Here is a 15,896-nt window from a genome sequence, read left to right as displayed (position 1 = left end):
GAAAACAGAGTATGTATTTAGAGTAATATTTATTTGGAACAAGGGCAAGAAACCAAAAACATCCATCTATTTTATACAACAGAGAGATAAAGACAGTGCATCAGCTTTCCTTAGCTACTTAGCCGCCTCGCCACACTGTCCCCCAAAGAGAACGTATAGGAAGTACTAGCCGCTCCCATAAAACGGGAGCATCACTGTCTTTTTAAAATTTCCTTTCCTGCATAAAACCAGAAATTTGTTACAGCTCGGCAGCTTGAAGATAGGGATATTTTGTGTTTTCCTAAGTCAGGAAGGCATGGGGCTTTTTAAAGAATTTCATTTTAAAAATAGAAGTGACAAGATAACGTTCTCATTTAAAATATATTATGGTACTTGGTAACAGGAAAAAAAAAATGTATTCCTCCTACAAACTTATTTTCCTGCGGAGACAAGACTCAGTTAAGTGGGCAGATGTTCTCAAGAGTTATTTTAATAGAATCCTATTTCTGAGTCCTTTGTCTCAGCTTACAGCCCTGCTCCGTGTGCGCTCCGGGCTGACACTCGCAGGCTGTTAATCACTCTCTTCTCTGTTAGGTCAATCCCCCGCTTGGTTTTCACCTTCACTGTGCGTTCCTTCCTCAATCCTTGACTCCTAAAGGAATGTGAAACTTGTATTTTGGCTACCCGGGCGGCTCTTACTATGTCTCTCTCTTCTGAAAGAACATCGGGGATTAAGTGTTTCACAAAAACCTTTATCCTGGATACAGTATGTGCTTATGGAAGCCCCTCCCTCTTTGCGTTCTATCAACTATGAACAGTTTCTTTTTTACAAGTAGCAGTGCTTTACAGTCCAGGACAGCTTTGCTAGTTTTAGGTGTCAGTGGTGAATCTGTCTTTAGAAATACGCTCTGTGTTTTCCAATTAAATGACAGGATTGTGGTAAATGATTCCATAAGGCATCAATACATGCTTATTTATTAAAATACACTTCAATCTTTTTACAAAACTAGGCAATTCAGTTAGGAATTGGCCTATTTGTGATGAATGCCTGAATCCATCATCTTTCCCCCAAGATCCGTTTCTAGATTTCTCATCAGCATTGTCTTGGATCCCCATGGCCCAGTGAGGAGATACCAGCACTTCTCTGCTCTGAAGGTGAAATAATTGGATTTCATCCATTTCCTCGGCAGGGAGTTTATTCCCAGACTTCTCACCTCACTCCACCTCAGCTGGTCTTTTCTCTCAGACTCCTTTTTGTTCTACATTCTTTCATCTTCTGGGGACACAGGTTTCCTGGCTGAGGGCACTACCTTGGTCACAAGCTTCCTAGAGCTGAGAGAACCAAGTGTTCACTTGCCCCTGAATGTCCATTGCTTCCTTGCGACCCCTCACTTCAGCCACATGTCTCCTGCTCGCCCTTCGCTGTCCCTCTTACCTTCTCTTGGATCTCTAGGCACCTGTCAGAGCTGCTTTCGAATCATCCGTGTAGCTCTGATACCTGCCAGGAGCACACAGGTCTCCACTGCTGAGTGGAAGGAACTTTGTCTTTGGAACAGTTGTAAAGATTTTTCTGGACAGTATTTCATGTTCAATTTTAACTCTGTGTAAATACAATGAAGTCTGTCAACGGTATTTTAAATTGAAGGTTCCTCATCTTTGTACCTACTTGGGACCAGACTAAGGCATTCAGAAAATAAGGAATGACTAGTCAGCACTATGCATATGGTCAACTCTACATAGCACTTACTTGTCTAAACTATTACTTAAACTCTGGTGTAAGCAGAAAGATTGATGGATGCAGAGTCTAGATTCAGATACTGCTCGTGGTGTGGAAAGCTCTGGTGTTTGGTCTGGAACCATCTGCCTCCTTTTCTGGGGAGGTTCTGGGGACAATTCACAAGAAGGACAGTACATAAATGTGCTTTCAAAATGACACCACTCTGTACAATTTTAAGGTGAAACTGTTGTGATATTGGGGGCTGAAAAAAATACAACTTGCATAGACTTGACCCCAGTGCGTCCATCCATCGAGTGCAGTCTCTGACACAGTAAATAACCCATTTAGCGCTATGCCTTTCTCAGTGTTGGCACCTTCTGATTTCAGTAGCAGCTGGTTATTCTAGATCACAGATCTGCCTTACTCGGACACTGCTCTTGGTTTGGAGGGGACTCACTGGGTAACACCTCAGTGTTGGGTCAGAACCTGGAATGGTGGCTGCACTCAGAGAAGGTACCGTAAGCCGTCACTTCCGCCGGTAATGGAACCATTCTGTCCCCTTGTCATGCCGCGTCGCGTTTGCTGCCTCCAGTAGGGGCCTCTGCTGGGGAGGAGGTAGGTACTCAGCGTTGTGCTCGGGCACCTCTGTTCAAATGCCGTTTGGCTATTTGCAAAAACTGTGACTTTGGGCAGGTTGCTTAATACCACCGGACCTCAGTTTTCTCTCCTGTATAAACCACAGGAAAAAAATAACCACTGTTAACCTTAGAGTTGTAATGAATTTGAAATTACTAGGTGTCTTCCCTTCATTTTTAAGGTGTCCTGCATTCACGAGAAAGTAACTGTTAGGATTTAGTCATGCCTCATTTTATTGTACTTCACAGATACTGTGTTTTGACAAATTGAAGGTTTGAGGCAACCCCGCACTGAGTGAGTCTATCAGCACGATTTTTCCAACCGCCTTTGCTCACTTTGTGTATTTGTGTCACAGTTTGGCAATTTTTGCAATACTTCAAATCCTCTATCAGTGAAAAGAATATGACTCACTAAAGGCTCAGATGATAGTTAGCAATTTTGAGCAGTAAAATATTTTTTTAATCACGGTATATATACATTGAGGGTTTGCTTTTTAAAAATAGATACAGTGCCATTGCACCCTTAATAGACTATAGGGTAGTGTAAACCTGATTTTTATATGCACTGCGAAGTCATAAAGTTGTGTCACTTACTTTATGGTGGTGGTCTGGATTCCTCCAAGGTAGGCTTGTGTAACGCCTACTTTTTCTTGAACTTGACTTTCAGAGTTCTGAGGCAGTTTTAGAATCCATTGGGGTATTTTTAAAAAGTTACTATTTAAACAACAACGAAAGGTTAATCTACTTCCACCCCTAATCCACACACACTACCCGCAGCTTTGGAGCTTGGTCCTCTACCAGCCTACTGGGTGGGGTCCCCTTAAAAAACCTGTCACAGTCTTTTTTGTCCTTTGACATCTATGGGAATAACTAGTCACGCTGATGGTTTTTTTCCCTTAATTTCTCATCTTTACCTGCAAACTCAGAGAACTGGGGTGCTACTTTCTGATTCATGGGCTTGCAGCATGAATCACTGCATTGGCAGGCGGCTGTGGGGATGGTGAGGTGAAGGGCAGTCGCAGGTAAGCCAGCGAACTGGTCGAGAATGTGGGCTTGCGAAGGGGCGCCAGTGCTCCCCCTCCTAACTTGGCGCCCAGTTGACTCAGGCGGTTACTCACCTAGCTGGAACGGCATGGAGAGATGAGCACCTTCGGGGATGAAAATGTTGTCTGTTCTGTCTTGACACTCTTGTCAGCAGCACTCACACCTGCGGTATCAGCATCCACCACTGTTACCTGCAGCCAGAGACGGAGACACAGTAACAGCTAGTATTTCCTGACAACACAGTGACTGGTGCAAAGTCAGCCAGGGCTTTTACGTGGGTCGGCTGTATCCCCTTGCCATCCTTTGGGGGGGGCTCTATTTTCCCCCCCATTGTACAGGTGAAGAAACCGAAGCTGAGAATAAAACAGCTCGTCCGAGCTCCTTTAAAGAAGGCCGCACAGTCTGAGGTCTTACTACCTACATCATAATGTTAGCCAACTGCATAAAAAAGAAATGGTGTTTTTCCGTTAAGTATATGGGTTGGATTCCTTCCTTATGGTGACACCTATACGCAGTCTTGGAAGCCAGTGTCCTAACCTGCATTGAGCTTTATGTTGCCTGGATTTGGAGGGAAGAAACCGAGTCACAAGTGTTACGTGCCTTTGTCTTCCAGCTTCCATTGTGATTCAGAAATGGTGGTGTCACATGGATCCTTGTTTGGAAGGAGAGGACTGCCGAGTGCTGCCCGATTACTCAGGTTGGTCCTGTAGCAGTGGCAACAAAGTCAAAACTACCAAGGCAAGTATAGACAGAGCACAGCTGTACTTGGCAGCTTCCACTTCCTGTAACCTGCCCCCTCCATTTCATCCTGCCGCCAAGAGGGAGGGTAATGTTACGTTGGTAAAGTTCCGTGGGCAATGCCCCTCTACCACTCGGGCCCTGTGAAAAGCGCGTTTCTCAGCATCACCCTCCATTTCAGATTTATGGAGTTAGGACTGGTGGAGGGATGCCTTATCTGAAGCAGGGCTGCTGAATTCATTTCAGCTCCTTCACGGGCCGATTTAAAGTAAAGGTTTCAGAGTTGACAGTCCCGTGCATCAAACCAGTGTGGCCAGACCCCACATCCTGGTGACTCACTGAAATAGAATACCTGCCACCTCGGAGGAGATTTAGTTTGGCTGAATTGGCTGAAGACTCCAATTCAAGCCTTGTAAGTCGTGTTTCCTGCCCATTCATCCTCGTTCTAGTTGCGTCTCTGAAACACATCATTTTCTACCCAGTTCTCGAGCCAGAAACTGAACTTCTTTCTCCTCTCCTGCTGTCCACACTCTTGTTTTGTCTTAGGGACTGGTACTCCCACACCCCGCCCCCTCTCTGCATCACCATAGTTACCATCCCCAGGTGGTCTCCGCTGTGTCTGGATGACCAACGTTGCTTCCTCATATCCACTCTTGCTTCCCTTCCTGCCTGTTCTCCATAGAAGGGAGTCATTTTTGTGAGTTGCAGATCTGCTAAGCTGGTCCACCCCCAAATCTCTGAGTGGCTTCTCTGTGCTCCTTAGCTCACCTCTGCTTCTGTGGCCCTCACTAGATAACTCTGCAGAGCACCTACCTTCGTTCTTTCTGCTCCAACCGTCTCAGCCTCGGTTAGTCCTCCTTCTATGGTGCTTTGCCAGCTGCAAAGGAATGCGCTTTCTGCCATTCTTCTCTAGAAAGAAGTCATTATTCAGGGAATCCTTCACAAATAGGATGCACATCCCTTGTATCTCTGAGTGCATCATGTAAAACGCACTCAGTTTACACACATTGCTCCACTTACTTGCTTCATTCTGTCAGCTTCCTGTCTGGGAGCAGAGCGGTGATGTTAGGGCCCCTTGCTGGGTTGCTCACCCAATAGTCCCAGAGCTGGCTGAATAGCTCCACACTGTTTCTTGTACAAAAATTAATAAAACAGGTCAGTCTAGGATTCTAATGAGCTACACACACTGGAATGACTGCTTGGTCCTGGTTGCTGTGTCAGCTTTGGCCCCCCGAGGAGGAAAAATATCCCTTGAATGGTTTTTCACCTTGCTTACATTTCCCTCTTTATGAGTGTTTTGAATTACTCAAGTTCTCAGTCATCTTCAGCCACTGAGGGCAAGAACAGGTGAGTTCTCCTATGTATGCACATGAGGTATTATAATAAACAAGATCTTATAAATATTTAAACAAGTCATTAATAAAAGATTAAGTCTAAAACATACTATTGTAAAACAAGATTTAAAAATAAACTTTACATGTAAATTTTAGCTGATATTTATTACATCTCAGAGTAGTAGTCTAGTATGTTGTCTGATTTATTCTTTATAATGTAGGTAAAATAATTCCAAAATCAAGACCATTTTAACATTAATTACAATTATCAACTAAGCTGTCCTTGTTAGTGATATCATGATCACTAGGTTAAATAACCTGATCTATGCTTCTTTATCCAGGGCAGGAGAAGTTCATGGAGGTTATTGGTAGAGGAAGGAAGTTAATACTGCCACCATTTAAAAAAATTGGAGTATAATTGCTTTTCAGTGTTATGGCTGATTCACTTAATTGTGAACAGCAAAAAATATGGATGCATCTGTCACCTCTCTCCTGTCCCCCACCCATGTAGGTCATCACAGAGCACCAACCTGAGCTCCCTGTGTCATACAGCAGCTTTCTACTAGCTGTCTATTTTACACATGGAAGTGAATATATTGGAGAAGGCAATGGCACCCCACTCCAGTGTTCTTGCCTGGAGAGTCCCAGGGACGGGGGAGCCTGGTGGGCTGCTGTCTATGGGGTCGCACAGAGTTGGACATGACTGAAGCGACTTAGCAGCAGTGAATATATGTTATACCCTAAGGAAACCCTAATTCTAAAAGACACATGCACCCACTGGTCACTGCAGCACTGTTTCCAACACTGCCATCATTTTCATCCGCTCCGCTTCTAACCTGCTCCCACAATCTTTCGATCTGGGTAAACCCAAGTGTGCCTGTTAAGCAAATCCCGCCTTAAGATAATCCCACTGTCCTTTCCAATGGGCCCCCATCAGCCTCTCTTCCCTTACCTCTTCCGAAATCCAAATCTGGCAGTGGCCAAAGAGCTAGGGTCTTAAATCTGTCAACCATAAATCTTTCCTTTTTTCATGTTTCTTGTAGACTAAGAAATAATAGAAGCATAATCTTGCAAAACGTTGACTCTTACACAGAAATATAAAATAAGATACTGAGCACCAGTCAGCTGTGTTCTGGGACAGAATGCATCTGAGGAGCCCCTTGCTTGCGCAGCTCCCTGCTGTTTCCATACAGTTCATGAGGGTATTTGCAGGAAGTGGGCCTGGAGGGGTGTTGTAGCTCTATGTGCTGGGATTAGGAGTTTGCTCTAGCGAATCCTCAACGGCAGTGACATTTCATTTAGCGCTGTGAAAAGCTGCAGAAGCATAATACAGTTCCCCCAGCCCTCATGCTACATAGCTACTTTTCGTTTTTCTTTTTTGTGATACAGCACTGGAGAATAATCTTGGAGTCATAAAACTTTGTTTCCTTTAGTAATCCAAGTCGGTGTGACTTGAACTATATAAAACATTTTATGTCTTTTATGGAGCTTATGCACATAGAGTAAATTCATTTGTGGAATGGCGACTGGCATCGAGCTCACAAAAGCTGTGTCTTAAAATTGACACTGGACCTCACACCCTAGGTGAGACCACAGTCACATAAAGGTAGAACACTTACCGCTCTCAAGGGGGTATTATTAACTATATAGCAAAATAGTTTGCATTTTCATTAACAGTCCATGCATGGCAGCATCACAACACAGAAAGGCGAAAAGAAAAAGATCAGCTACTGTCAGGCATCTAGGTCCAAATTTTCTTTTCCACTGAAATGCGAATGTAACAAAGTTAGCAGTCAACCTGAGATATGAATAGTCTTAGATGAAGATAGGAACATGAGTGTGGACAGCTCCCTAACCAGCAAGGCAGACACTGAGTTGATTCTGCTTGTATTGTTTTCAATATCCCCAGAGAGGAGGCGGGTACTGCTTTGTTGGGGGAAATCTAACTTCTCTGACATCCTGCCTTGATTTTCCTTCCTTAAATTCTGAGTTTTATTACCTGAAAGTGAAAAGTGTAAGTTGCTCAGTTGTGTCCAACTCTTTGCAACCCCCTGGACTATACAGGCCATGGAATTCTCCAGGCCAGAATACTGGAGTGGGTAGCCATTCCCTTCTCCAGGGGATCTTGCCAACCCAGGGATCAAACCCAGGTCTCCCACATTGCCAAACCCAGGTCTCCCACATTGCAGGTGGATTCTTTAGCCACAAGGGAAGCCCAAGAATACTAGAGTGGGTAGCCTATCCCTTCTCCAGTGGAACTTCCCGACCCAGGAATCAAACCAGGGTCTTCTGCAGTTGCTAAATGTGCTAAGTCATTTCTCCCTATTTGAGTTGTCGGTATTAAGACTCCTTACAAGTGTGCAGTGTCTTCTTAGCACTACAGGCAATGGTTTGAAGGGTGTTTTTGTCGCTTGCAAATACAAGCAAATCACACGTTGAAGTTTGAGAAACTTTAGATTTTTACATGTTCCTAATTTCAAGACCTCTAAGAGTAAAGAAGTATGTGTTGCGAGTGGTTATTCCCACCGAGGGACAGTTTTGCCCTCAGGGAGATGTTTGGCAATGTCCGAGGATGTTTTTAGTTGTCACACACTGGGGAGGGGGTTGCTGTGGGCTTCTGTGGTTAGAGGCCAGAGATGCGGCTCAACATCCTGAAATGCACAGGGCCGTCCCCACGACAGAGTTACATAGCCCCACATAGCAGTAGTGCTAAAGCTGGAAAAAACTTCATCCAATAGGGTAGTTCTTTCGGTAACTGTGTGTGTAAGTATCCTACCTGATCCCATTGCTTCCTTTTGTTCTTCAGAGTTTCTATTCAGTGTCCAAGCGTTTGCAGTATTTCCTACTGGAAAAGCTAGAGGGAGGCGGTAAGACACTCTCTTCCACACCTCCCTCTCCCTCAGGATCTAAGGTGACCGATTCCTCTGGTTCCTTCCTCACTGGTCCCTAATCGATACCCTTCCCTCTGGCTCTTGGTCTACTGCAACGGGTCATCCTCATCCTCTCTACCACCATGTTATAACTGTTTAATGATACCAGTGGCTGTAGAACAACCATCATGGGAACTTGTTAAAAACACAACTATTTTGAGCCTCATTCTAGGATGTTCTGGGATGGGGTTCAGAAATCCATACTTTAAGAACAAGTGTTCTTAGGGAGATTCTGATGAGTAAACAGTATACCCTCGGTTTTCGAGCTCCCTACCTGCTCTCGGTTCTCACCTTTGTCTTGGCTTTCTGTGCCACGAGGGTGAGGTCCCTGCCCAGGTTCCTTCCTGGAACCATCGATGGATGCCCCTTGGTAACTGCTAGAAAATGTAGGATATAAGCATCTTGGGATGGGCCTTCATGGCCACTCAGCAGACAGGCCTCTGTGTCCACACCTTCCTCTTCATCCCCTCCCACTTCTCAAGTCTACTTGTCTTTCAAGGTTGCGCCGAGGCGACTCTTTTATCCTGAAGTCTTAGCTTCTCTGATCCCTAGAGCCAGAGCCTGAACTTTTCGGGGCACTGTGTCACATGAGAGTGGAGCTGAGAGCGACATGATAGCAGCCTTTTATCCGCCAAGATGCAATGCACCTTCCGCCTACAATCAATGAGACAAAAATTTTCAAATCAACCAAATCTGAAAGTACCTCTTCCAATTGTCAGTGCAGAAAGGTTCCCAAACAGGTTGGATGTGGAGAATGAGCTTCCTCAGATAAGATGCTTTTGAGAATTACATCCTAGATGTAGACTGCTACTTGGCTGACTGTAAAGATGGTTGGGTTTGAAACAGATGCATGAAAGAAAGATCCAGGAAGAGCTACCATGACAACAGTCACTGTTCCTTGAGCACTAACCCCACGACAGGCAGCGAGCACACCCTTCGTGCAGTTTCATTCCCTTCTCGCAACAACTTAAGGAGGGTAGATGCTACTGGTTTTCATTTAGCGGACGAGGAATCTGAGGCTGAGAGAGAGAGTCCTCCCTGCTCAGAAAGTGACCAGCTTCCTCCTCCGGCTGCACAAGCCTAAGACCCGAGAGTTGTCCTTGACGCCTCTCTCACACATCCTGTATTTGTCACGAGTCCTGGTGGCTCCCCTCTTACCAAGTGGTCTCTCTGAGTTGTTGACAGCCTGGAACCACATTGCTTGTCTCATCTCTGTGCCTCCCTCAGAAAAAGGCCGAAATCCTTGCGTTTCCCTCTCCCTAGACAGTTCTTGGCTCAAGTAGTCAGGGCGCCATTCTGTCAAGTTTCCCTGTAGGCACCTCCTCCCCCGACAAGCCTCTGTGAAATAGCGGCCGTCTCCCCTCCCTGCCCCAGTCCTGGGCTCCACACACTATGTCACCTTTGATATACTTTTCTTTTACCTGTTTGTCCAGCCCTTTTCCTCTAGACTAGCAATAAGCAAGCTATGTCTATTGAGCCAAATCTGGCCCTTAGCTTACAGGTCATTGAAACAGCAGAGAAAGAATGAGTTGTACTTTTTTTAATGGTTGGGGAAAAAAACAAAAGGACTATGTATTTCTTAACATGAAAATTTTGTGAATTTCAATTTGAACATCCCAAAATCAAGATTATTGGGACCTAGCAATGCCCACTGGTTTATGTATTGCCTACGGCTGCTTTTGTGGTATAAAGGCAGAGTGCAGTAGATACAACAGTGGCTGTGTGGCCTGCAAAACTGAAAATATCCTACTGTTTGGTGTTTCACAGAAAAACTATATCTACCCCTATTTTAGCTAAGTTCCACGAGGAAAGAGTTTTAATACTATGTGCTGAGAATACTATAGAGCAAACAAAAGAGCAGTTGTAGAATACATACATAAAGGACTGTGTCAGTTAAAAGCATATCTGAAGTTTGAATACATACCTGATTGGATGATGACTATCACTGAGTAGTCGTGATGACTATGTGATCAGAGAATATAATTTACTTTAAAAGTATACTGATGGTGTAGATGGGTTAACATATTATGCTTCTATTTATTCCTAGTTGGTGTATTATCTAACTTGTACAATTTATTACATGATGAAATCAAACTATAGAAACTGCAGACCTGGGTTCTTAGATCCCAAGTAATGGTGAGCCTGGGTGCTTAAAAGTGGAAGAAACCACACATTTTTTAATGGATGTAGGTTTTCAGAAAGGGCTTCCCTCATAGCTCAGATGGTAAAGAATCTGCCTGCAATGCGGGAGACCCGGATTCGATTCCTGGGTTGGGAAGATCTCCTGGAGGAGGGCATGGCAACCCACTCCAGTATTCTTGCCTGGAGAATCCCATGGACAGAGGAGCCTGGCAGGCTGTAGTCCATGGGGCTGCAAAAAGTCAGACACGACTTAGCGTCTAAACCACCACATTTTCAGAAAATATTGTAGTTTTATAAAATAATCTATTTTTGAAAACAAAAGTTAACTACCTTGTGCTTAGTGGCTCCTTCAAAATATAACGAAGGCAGTATTCTGATCCTGACATACACTGATTTAAATCAGCACTCATCTGACAAAAGTTTAGTCCCATTAATAAAAGCATGTCTTAGCATACGTGAGTTACCTTGATGAGCAATCAATGTACCTAATCTACTGGGATTTTTTTATAAACCCCACAAGATACAGAACTAGGGCCTATAACCATGTTGTGGAATGTTTGGGGTGTGTTTTCCTCTGCAACCTAAAAGGAAGACAAATATAAAGAAGAATTTGATGTCAACAGCTGATTGGGAGAGGTTGGTTACAGATCAAGGGGCCCGACTATTAAATTGTACACATCTGATGCAGACAGGGACTTCTGGGTCTGTTAAGAGGAAGGAATACCTGTGGTGGGTCTAGGGTGCTGAATGCTAACTTTTAAAATTCATTTCAGGTAACACGGTAGCAGAGAGAGAGGTGCCTCCACGCTGGAGGAGGGACGGGCAGCAGCGCTCTCCTGTCGGGACTGCGGTCCTGGACTCTGCGGGAAATTGTCTTAGATTTTACCCACGCCACGTGGGCATACCTGTGCTATGAATGGCGGTGTTTACTTAACTGTTCCAGCTCTCACTGCCTCGTGACTTGACTACAGTGGGTTATAACCATGGGCTGCCACACACCCAGCGGACAGCCTACCTGTATTCCTAAGGAACATACCTCCAAGAGACTCTGGACCAACAAACTGGAAGCTGGAAAAGTGGATCATCACTGAATGAAGAAGACTATTTCTGCAGCTTCTTTCTGCATTTACACAGGAGCACGGACCGGTTTCTGAGGATCCTCATCCTCTTCCTCCTGTGAACTTTTCCTTCAGCCCTGGGTTGGTCATTTGAAAGGGTCCAAATAACAAAACATTTTGGCAGAACATTTTTTTTTTTTTTTGCAGATGTAGATTGATGAACTCTGATTAACTGGTGATGAAAATTTATTTTATAAACCTTGAAGAATAGAAGGACTCATGTTGGGGTTACTGTGTGTGCATTTGTTTCAGTTTTAAAGTCTCTGCATTGTAAGGTCCTTTGGCAGGTCAGCAGAAATAAAATGCTCCCATGTAACTTCTGTGCCATTTCACCCAGTGCTAAGGAAGTGTATCAACCCCAATAGTTTATAACCAAAGCCCTCTCGTGACAGATACACAACAGAAAGGAGACCCGCTGGGATTTCTATGGCTTAAGTGTAGGCAGAGAGGTAAATCATTGAAAATATAGAACACTTTCTGTTTAGATCAAGGGTGATTTCTTAGATCCAGTTTATGTCAATCAAACTGTTTTGCTAACTCTGAGACAAAAAAGTCATTAACGGCAGAATTTTTAGACTCTGAGTTAGCCCTACGCCTTCCCTCCTTATTTATTAGTTATTTTTTAAATGTGAGTAAAATCTGAGTCATTTTTTTTCTTGGTTAAATGACTTTGCAGCAGCTGTGTCTCCACATATTCTCAGATGCTGTCATGCAGAAATTTATTACAGACAACAAGTGACCCAGATTTGAAATGCATAATGTTATTAAATAGATACCACTATAATAATATGGAATAAATTTTATATGTTAAGACATGCCAAAAACATACTTTCTGCACTGATTATGCCTGTCCTGTCACAATTATGGGAGAAAATATTATTATTGTATTGTTTGTAACAATAACAGTTACGTCTCTTCGATTTTATTCTTGCAGAAGGAATGGAGAAAGGCGATAGCTACTTGTTTGCTAAATTTTGTTTGAATCTGATTGACTAGATGCTTACCAGAATTGTTACTCTCATATTAGTAAGTAAAAAATTAGTTTCACTGATGGTGTTTGGTGTACACACTTTTGTGACTGTTTTATTCCATAAGACTTGGTGTTAACATTCTTAGGCTTGCAAATTTTTATCAGTGTGAAAACTTTACATAAACTTTAATGTTACTATATGGCAATTTATATAGAGATCACTACTTTGTTTCTTCTCCCAAACCTATGTTGCACTAAGGAGAATTTAAAATGTAGGAAGATTTAATTAAGTTGAGGCACATTCATAATGTTTTACATGCATTCTGCTGCCTTTAGTATAAGATGTTCCATTGTAAAAAAGCGAGTTAAAATGAAATTGTGTGGAACATGAGACAATGTCTTAGTTTTTCAGCCACACATCTGATATTTTACCCCAAACAAGATCAAGTAAAAATGACATCACTTCACCTTGAGGTTCATTCCAGGATAAACTACTTCCAGGGAGTAAATAGTCCATTTGGGAAAGTGGCAGGTATGGAAGCTGCCATTTCATCCATTACTGCTTCACAGTGTTCTTTATACCTAGTTCGCAAGTTAGCTCTGAAATGGGTATTTGAGAGGCACTTTAGTGTTATCATTCCTATTTTTCTCCGGTAGGGAAGTAGATAGGAGTCTTTGCTTTAAATTCTGTAAAAACGCAGAAAAGATACCAAAGGAGATATCGGTCACATCAACCCCTGGCTCTCTGATGGTGGCGCAAGTGGTCTCAACACCGGAGAGACATTCGATTCTCACATCTTAGGACTTTCGGCTGCCCTGCGAGGCCTGTGGACTCGGACAGGGCCTCTCCTAAGGCAGCAGCAACCTCCTCAATTTTAGAGTGCTCCCTCAGGTTCCAGGGTGCTGCTCGGAATTACAGAGACCCCTGTAGCTCGTGCCCTTGGAGAGGTGGAATTCTGCCGACTCAGTAAATTCACACTTAGCCTTCCCAAGACCCCTCGGAGTTCTGGGGGAGAGTTTTCATCCTTTTACACACAAATACATCTATCTAACCCTTTGTCAATGCACTCTTTGCCACTGGATACACACATGAAAAATGTCACACTTCCAACATTAAAAAAATTGGGAAAATATTCAGTATTGAACTTCAACATGAGTTTACAAGAAAAACTGTATTCTTTATGTATTAAAAAAAAACAAACGGAAACTCACAGTTAGCATCATTCTTGACAGTGAAGAGCTGAAAGCATTCCCTCTCGTATCAGGAAAAAGACCTGAGTGTCCACTGTCACCACTTCTACTCAACACAGTTTTAGAAGGCCTAACCAGGGTAGTCAGAGATGAAAGGGATCCAAATTGGAAAAGAAGTAAAACTGTCCCTGTTTGCAGGTAACATGATACTACACATAGAAAATCATAATGATGCTACCAGGAAATTACGAGAGCTCATCAATGAATTCAGTAAAGATGGAAGATACAAAACTAATACACAGATGACACCAGCATTCCTATACACTAACAGGAAAAGATCAGAAAGAAAAGTAAAGGAAACGATCCCATTTACCACTGCAACCAGACAAGTAAAATACCCAGGAATAAACCTACCCAAGCAGGCAATGGCACCCCACTCCAGTACTCTTGCCTGGAAAATCCCATGGGCGGAGGAGCCTGGTGGGCTGCAGTCCATGGGGTCGCTAGGAGTTGGATACGACTGAGTGACTTCACTTTCCCTTTTCCCTTTCATGCACTGGAGAAGGAAATGGCAACCCACTCCAGTGTTGTTGCCTGGAGAATCCCAGGGACAGGGGAGCCTGGTGGGCTGCCGTCTCTGGGATCGCACAGAGTCGGACACAACTGAAGTGACTTAGCAGCAGTAAGAAGACAAGAGTACTCTGAAAACTATAAGACACTGATTAGTTGTATTGGAAAAGCTGGACGGCGACATGTAAGTGAATGACATTAGAGCATTCTCTAACACCACACACAAAACTAAATTCAAAATGGACCGAAGACTAAAACATAAGGTGGGACACTATAAAACCCTTAGAGGAAAATATAGGTGGAACACTCTTTGAAACAAATTGCAGCAACATCTTTTTTGAACTGCCTCCTAAAGTAATGAAAAAAAACCCACAAAAATAAACAAATGGGACCTAATTAAACTTAAAACATTTTGCACACCAAAGGAAACCATAAATAAAACACAAAGCAACCCACAAAACGCGAGGAAAAGTTTAGATATGTGGCACCAACAGGGGATTAATCTCCAAATTATTCAAAGAGCTCATGCAGCCATATGTCAAACATAAAAAATCCAATCAGACAACGCACAGAAGATTTAAGTGCACATTTCTCATAAGAACACATACAGGTGGACAAAACCACATGAAGAGATGCTAAATATCACTAATAATGGAGGCAATGCAAATCACAACATCGGCTCTCAGTTCAGAATGGCCATCACCAAAAACTAAACACAACAACTCCTGGACAGAGTGTACAGAGAAAGGAATACCTCCTGTTGGTTGGAATATAAGTTGGTATAGCCATTATGGAAAACACGTTGGAAGTTTCTTAAAAAACTAAAACTATAAGTACCATATTATCCAACAATCCCATTGCTGAGCAGTAGTCGGAACACACAAGAATTTGAAAGGATACATACACCCCAGTGGTCACCGCACCGCTACTGACAACAGCTGAAAGATAAAAGCAAGCTAAACTCAGAGGAAGGGGCACAGAAGACAGTGCATATACACAGGAATTAAGAAAATGAATGCAATACTGCCATGGGCAGAAAAATGAATGGCCCTGCAGCTTATCATACAACTGTAATAAGACAAAGAATGACGGATAGGCAATGATATCACTGATGCCTGCAATCCCAAAATGGACACAAATGAACTCTTTACAAAACACAGAGAGACCCGCAGAGTTGAAAAAGAAACTTATTAAAAAAGAAAGGTAAGAAGACATGGATAAACTAGCAAGTTGGGATTAACCTGTATACAGTAATATATGTAAACTGGATAATCAAAATGGACCTACTGCACAGCACGGGGAAGCCCATTCTGTATACTATGGTAATATGCATGGGAAAGAACATGAAAAAATATATGCAGATGTGTAACCAAATCAGGTTGGTATACACCGAAAAAGAAACATACGGAAAATCTTCTGTGTTCCCATAGAAAATAAAAAAAAAATGAGAAAATGCCAATGATATTTCCCTCAGGTCTCAGGCACCTGGCGAGGTGACACATTTCTGGAGCTTGAACAGCCTTGTGTC

At 43.1% G+C, this 15,896-nt stretch overlaps 1 protein-coding gene across 1 annotated transcript in view; it reads left to right on the top strand.

The window, feature by feature from the left end:
* Positions 1-12,681, top strand: part of FAM19A4 (family with sequence similarity 19 (chemokine (C-C motif)-like), member A4) — a 130,305-nt gene extending 117,624 nt beyond the window's left edge. Inside the window, exons 4-5 of the mRNA XM_010854552.1 lie at positions 3,989-4,072; positions 11,293-12,681. Coding sequence (XP_010852854.1) covers positions 3,989-4,072; positions 11,293-11,435 — 227 coding nt within the window. The 3' untranslated portion in view covers positions 11,436-12,681. The remainder of the gene's footprint in view (positions 1-3,988; positions 4,073-11,292) is intronic.
* Positions 12,682-15,896: the final 3,215 nt, after the last annotated feature.

This window comes from Bison bison, unplaced genomic scaffold (assembly GCF_000754665.1).
Source record: "Bison bison bison isolate TAMUID 2011002044 unplaced genomic scaffold, Bison_UMD1.0 scf7180017864343, whole genome shotgun sequence".
Taxonomy (NCBI): domain Eukaryota; kingdom Metazoa; phylum Chordata; class Mammalia; order Artiodactyla; family Bovidae; genus Bison; species Bison bison.
This window is presented reverse-complemented; position numbering and strand designations above follow the sequence as displayed.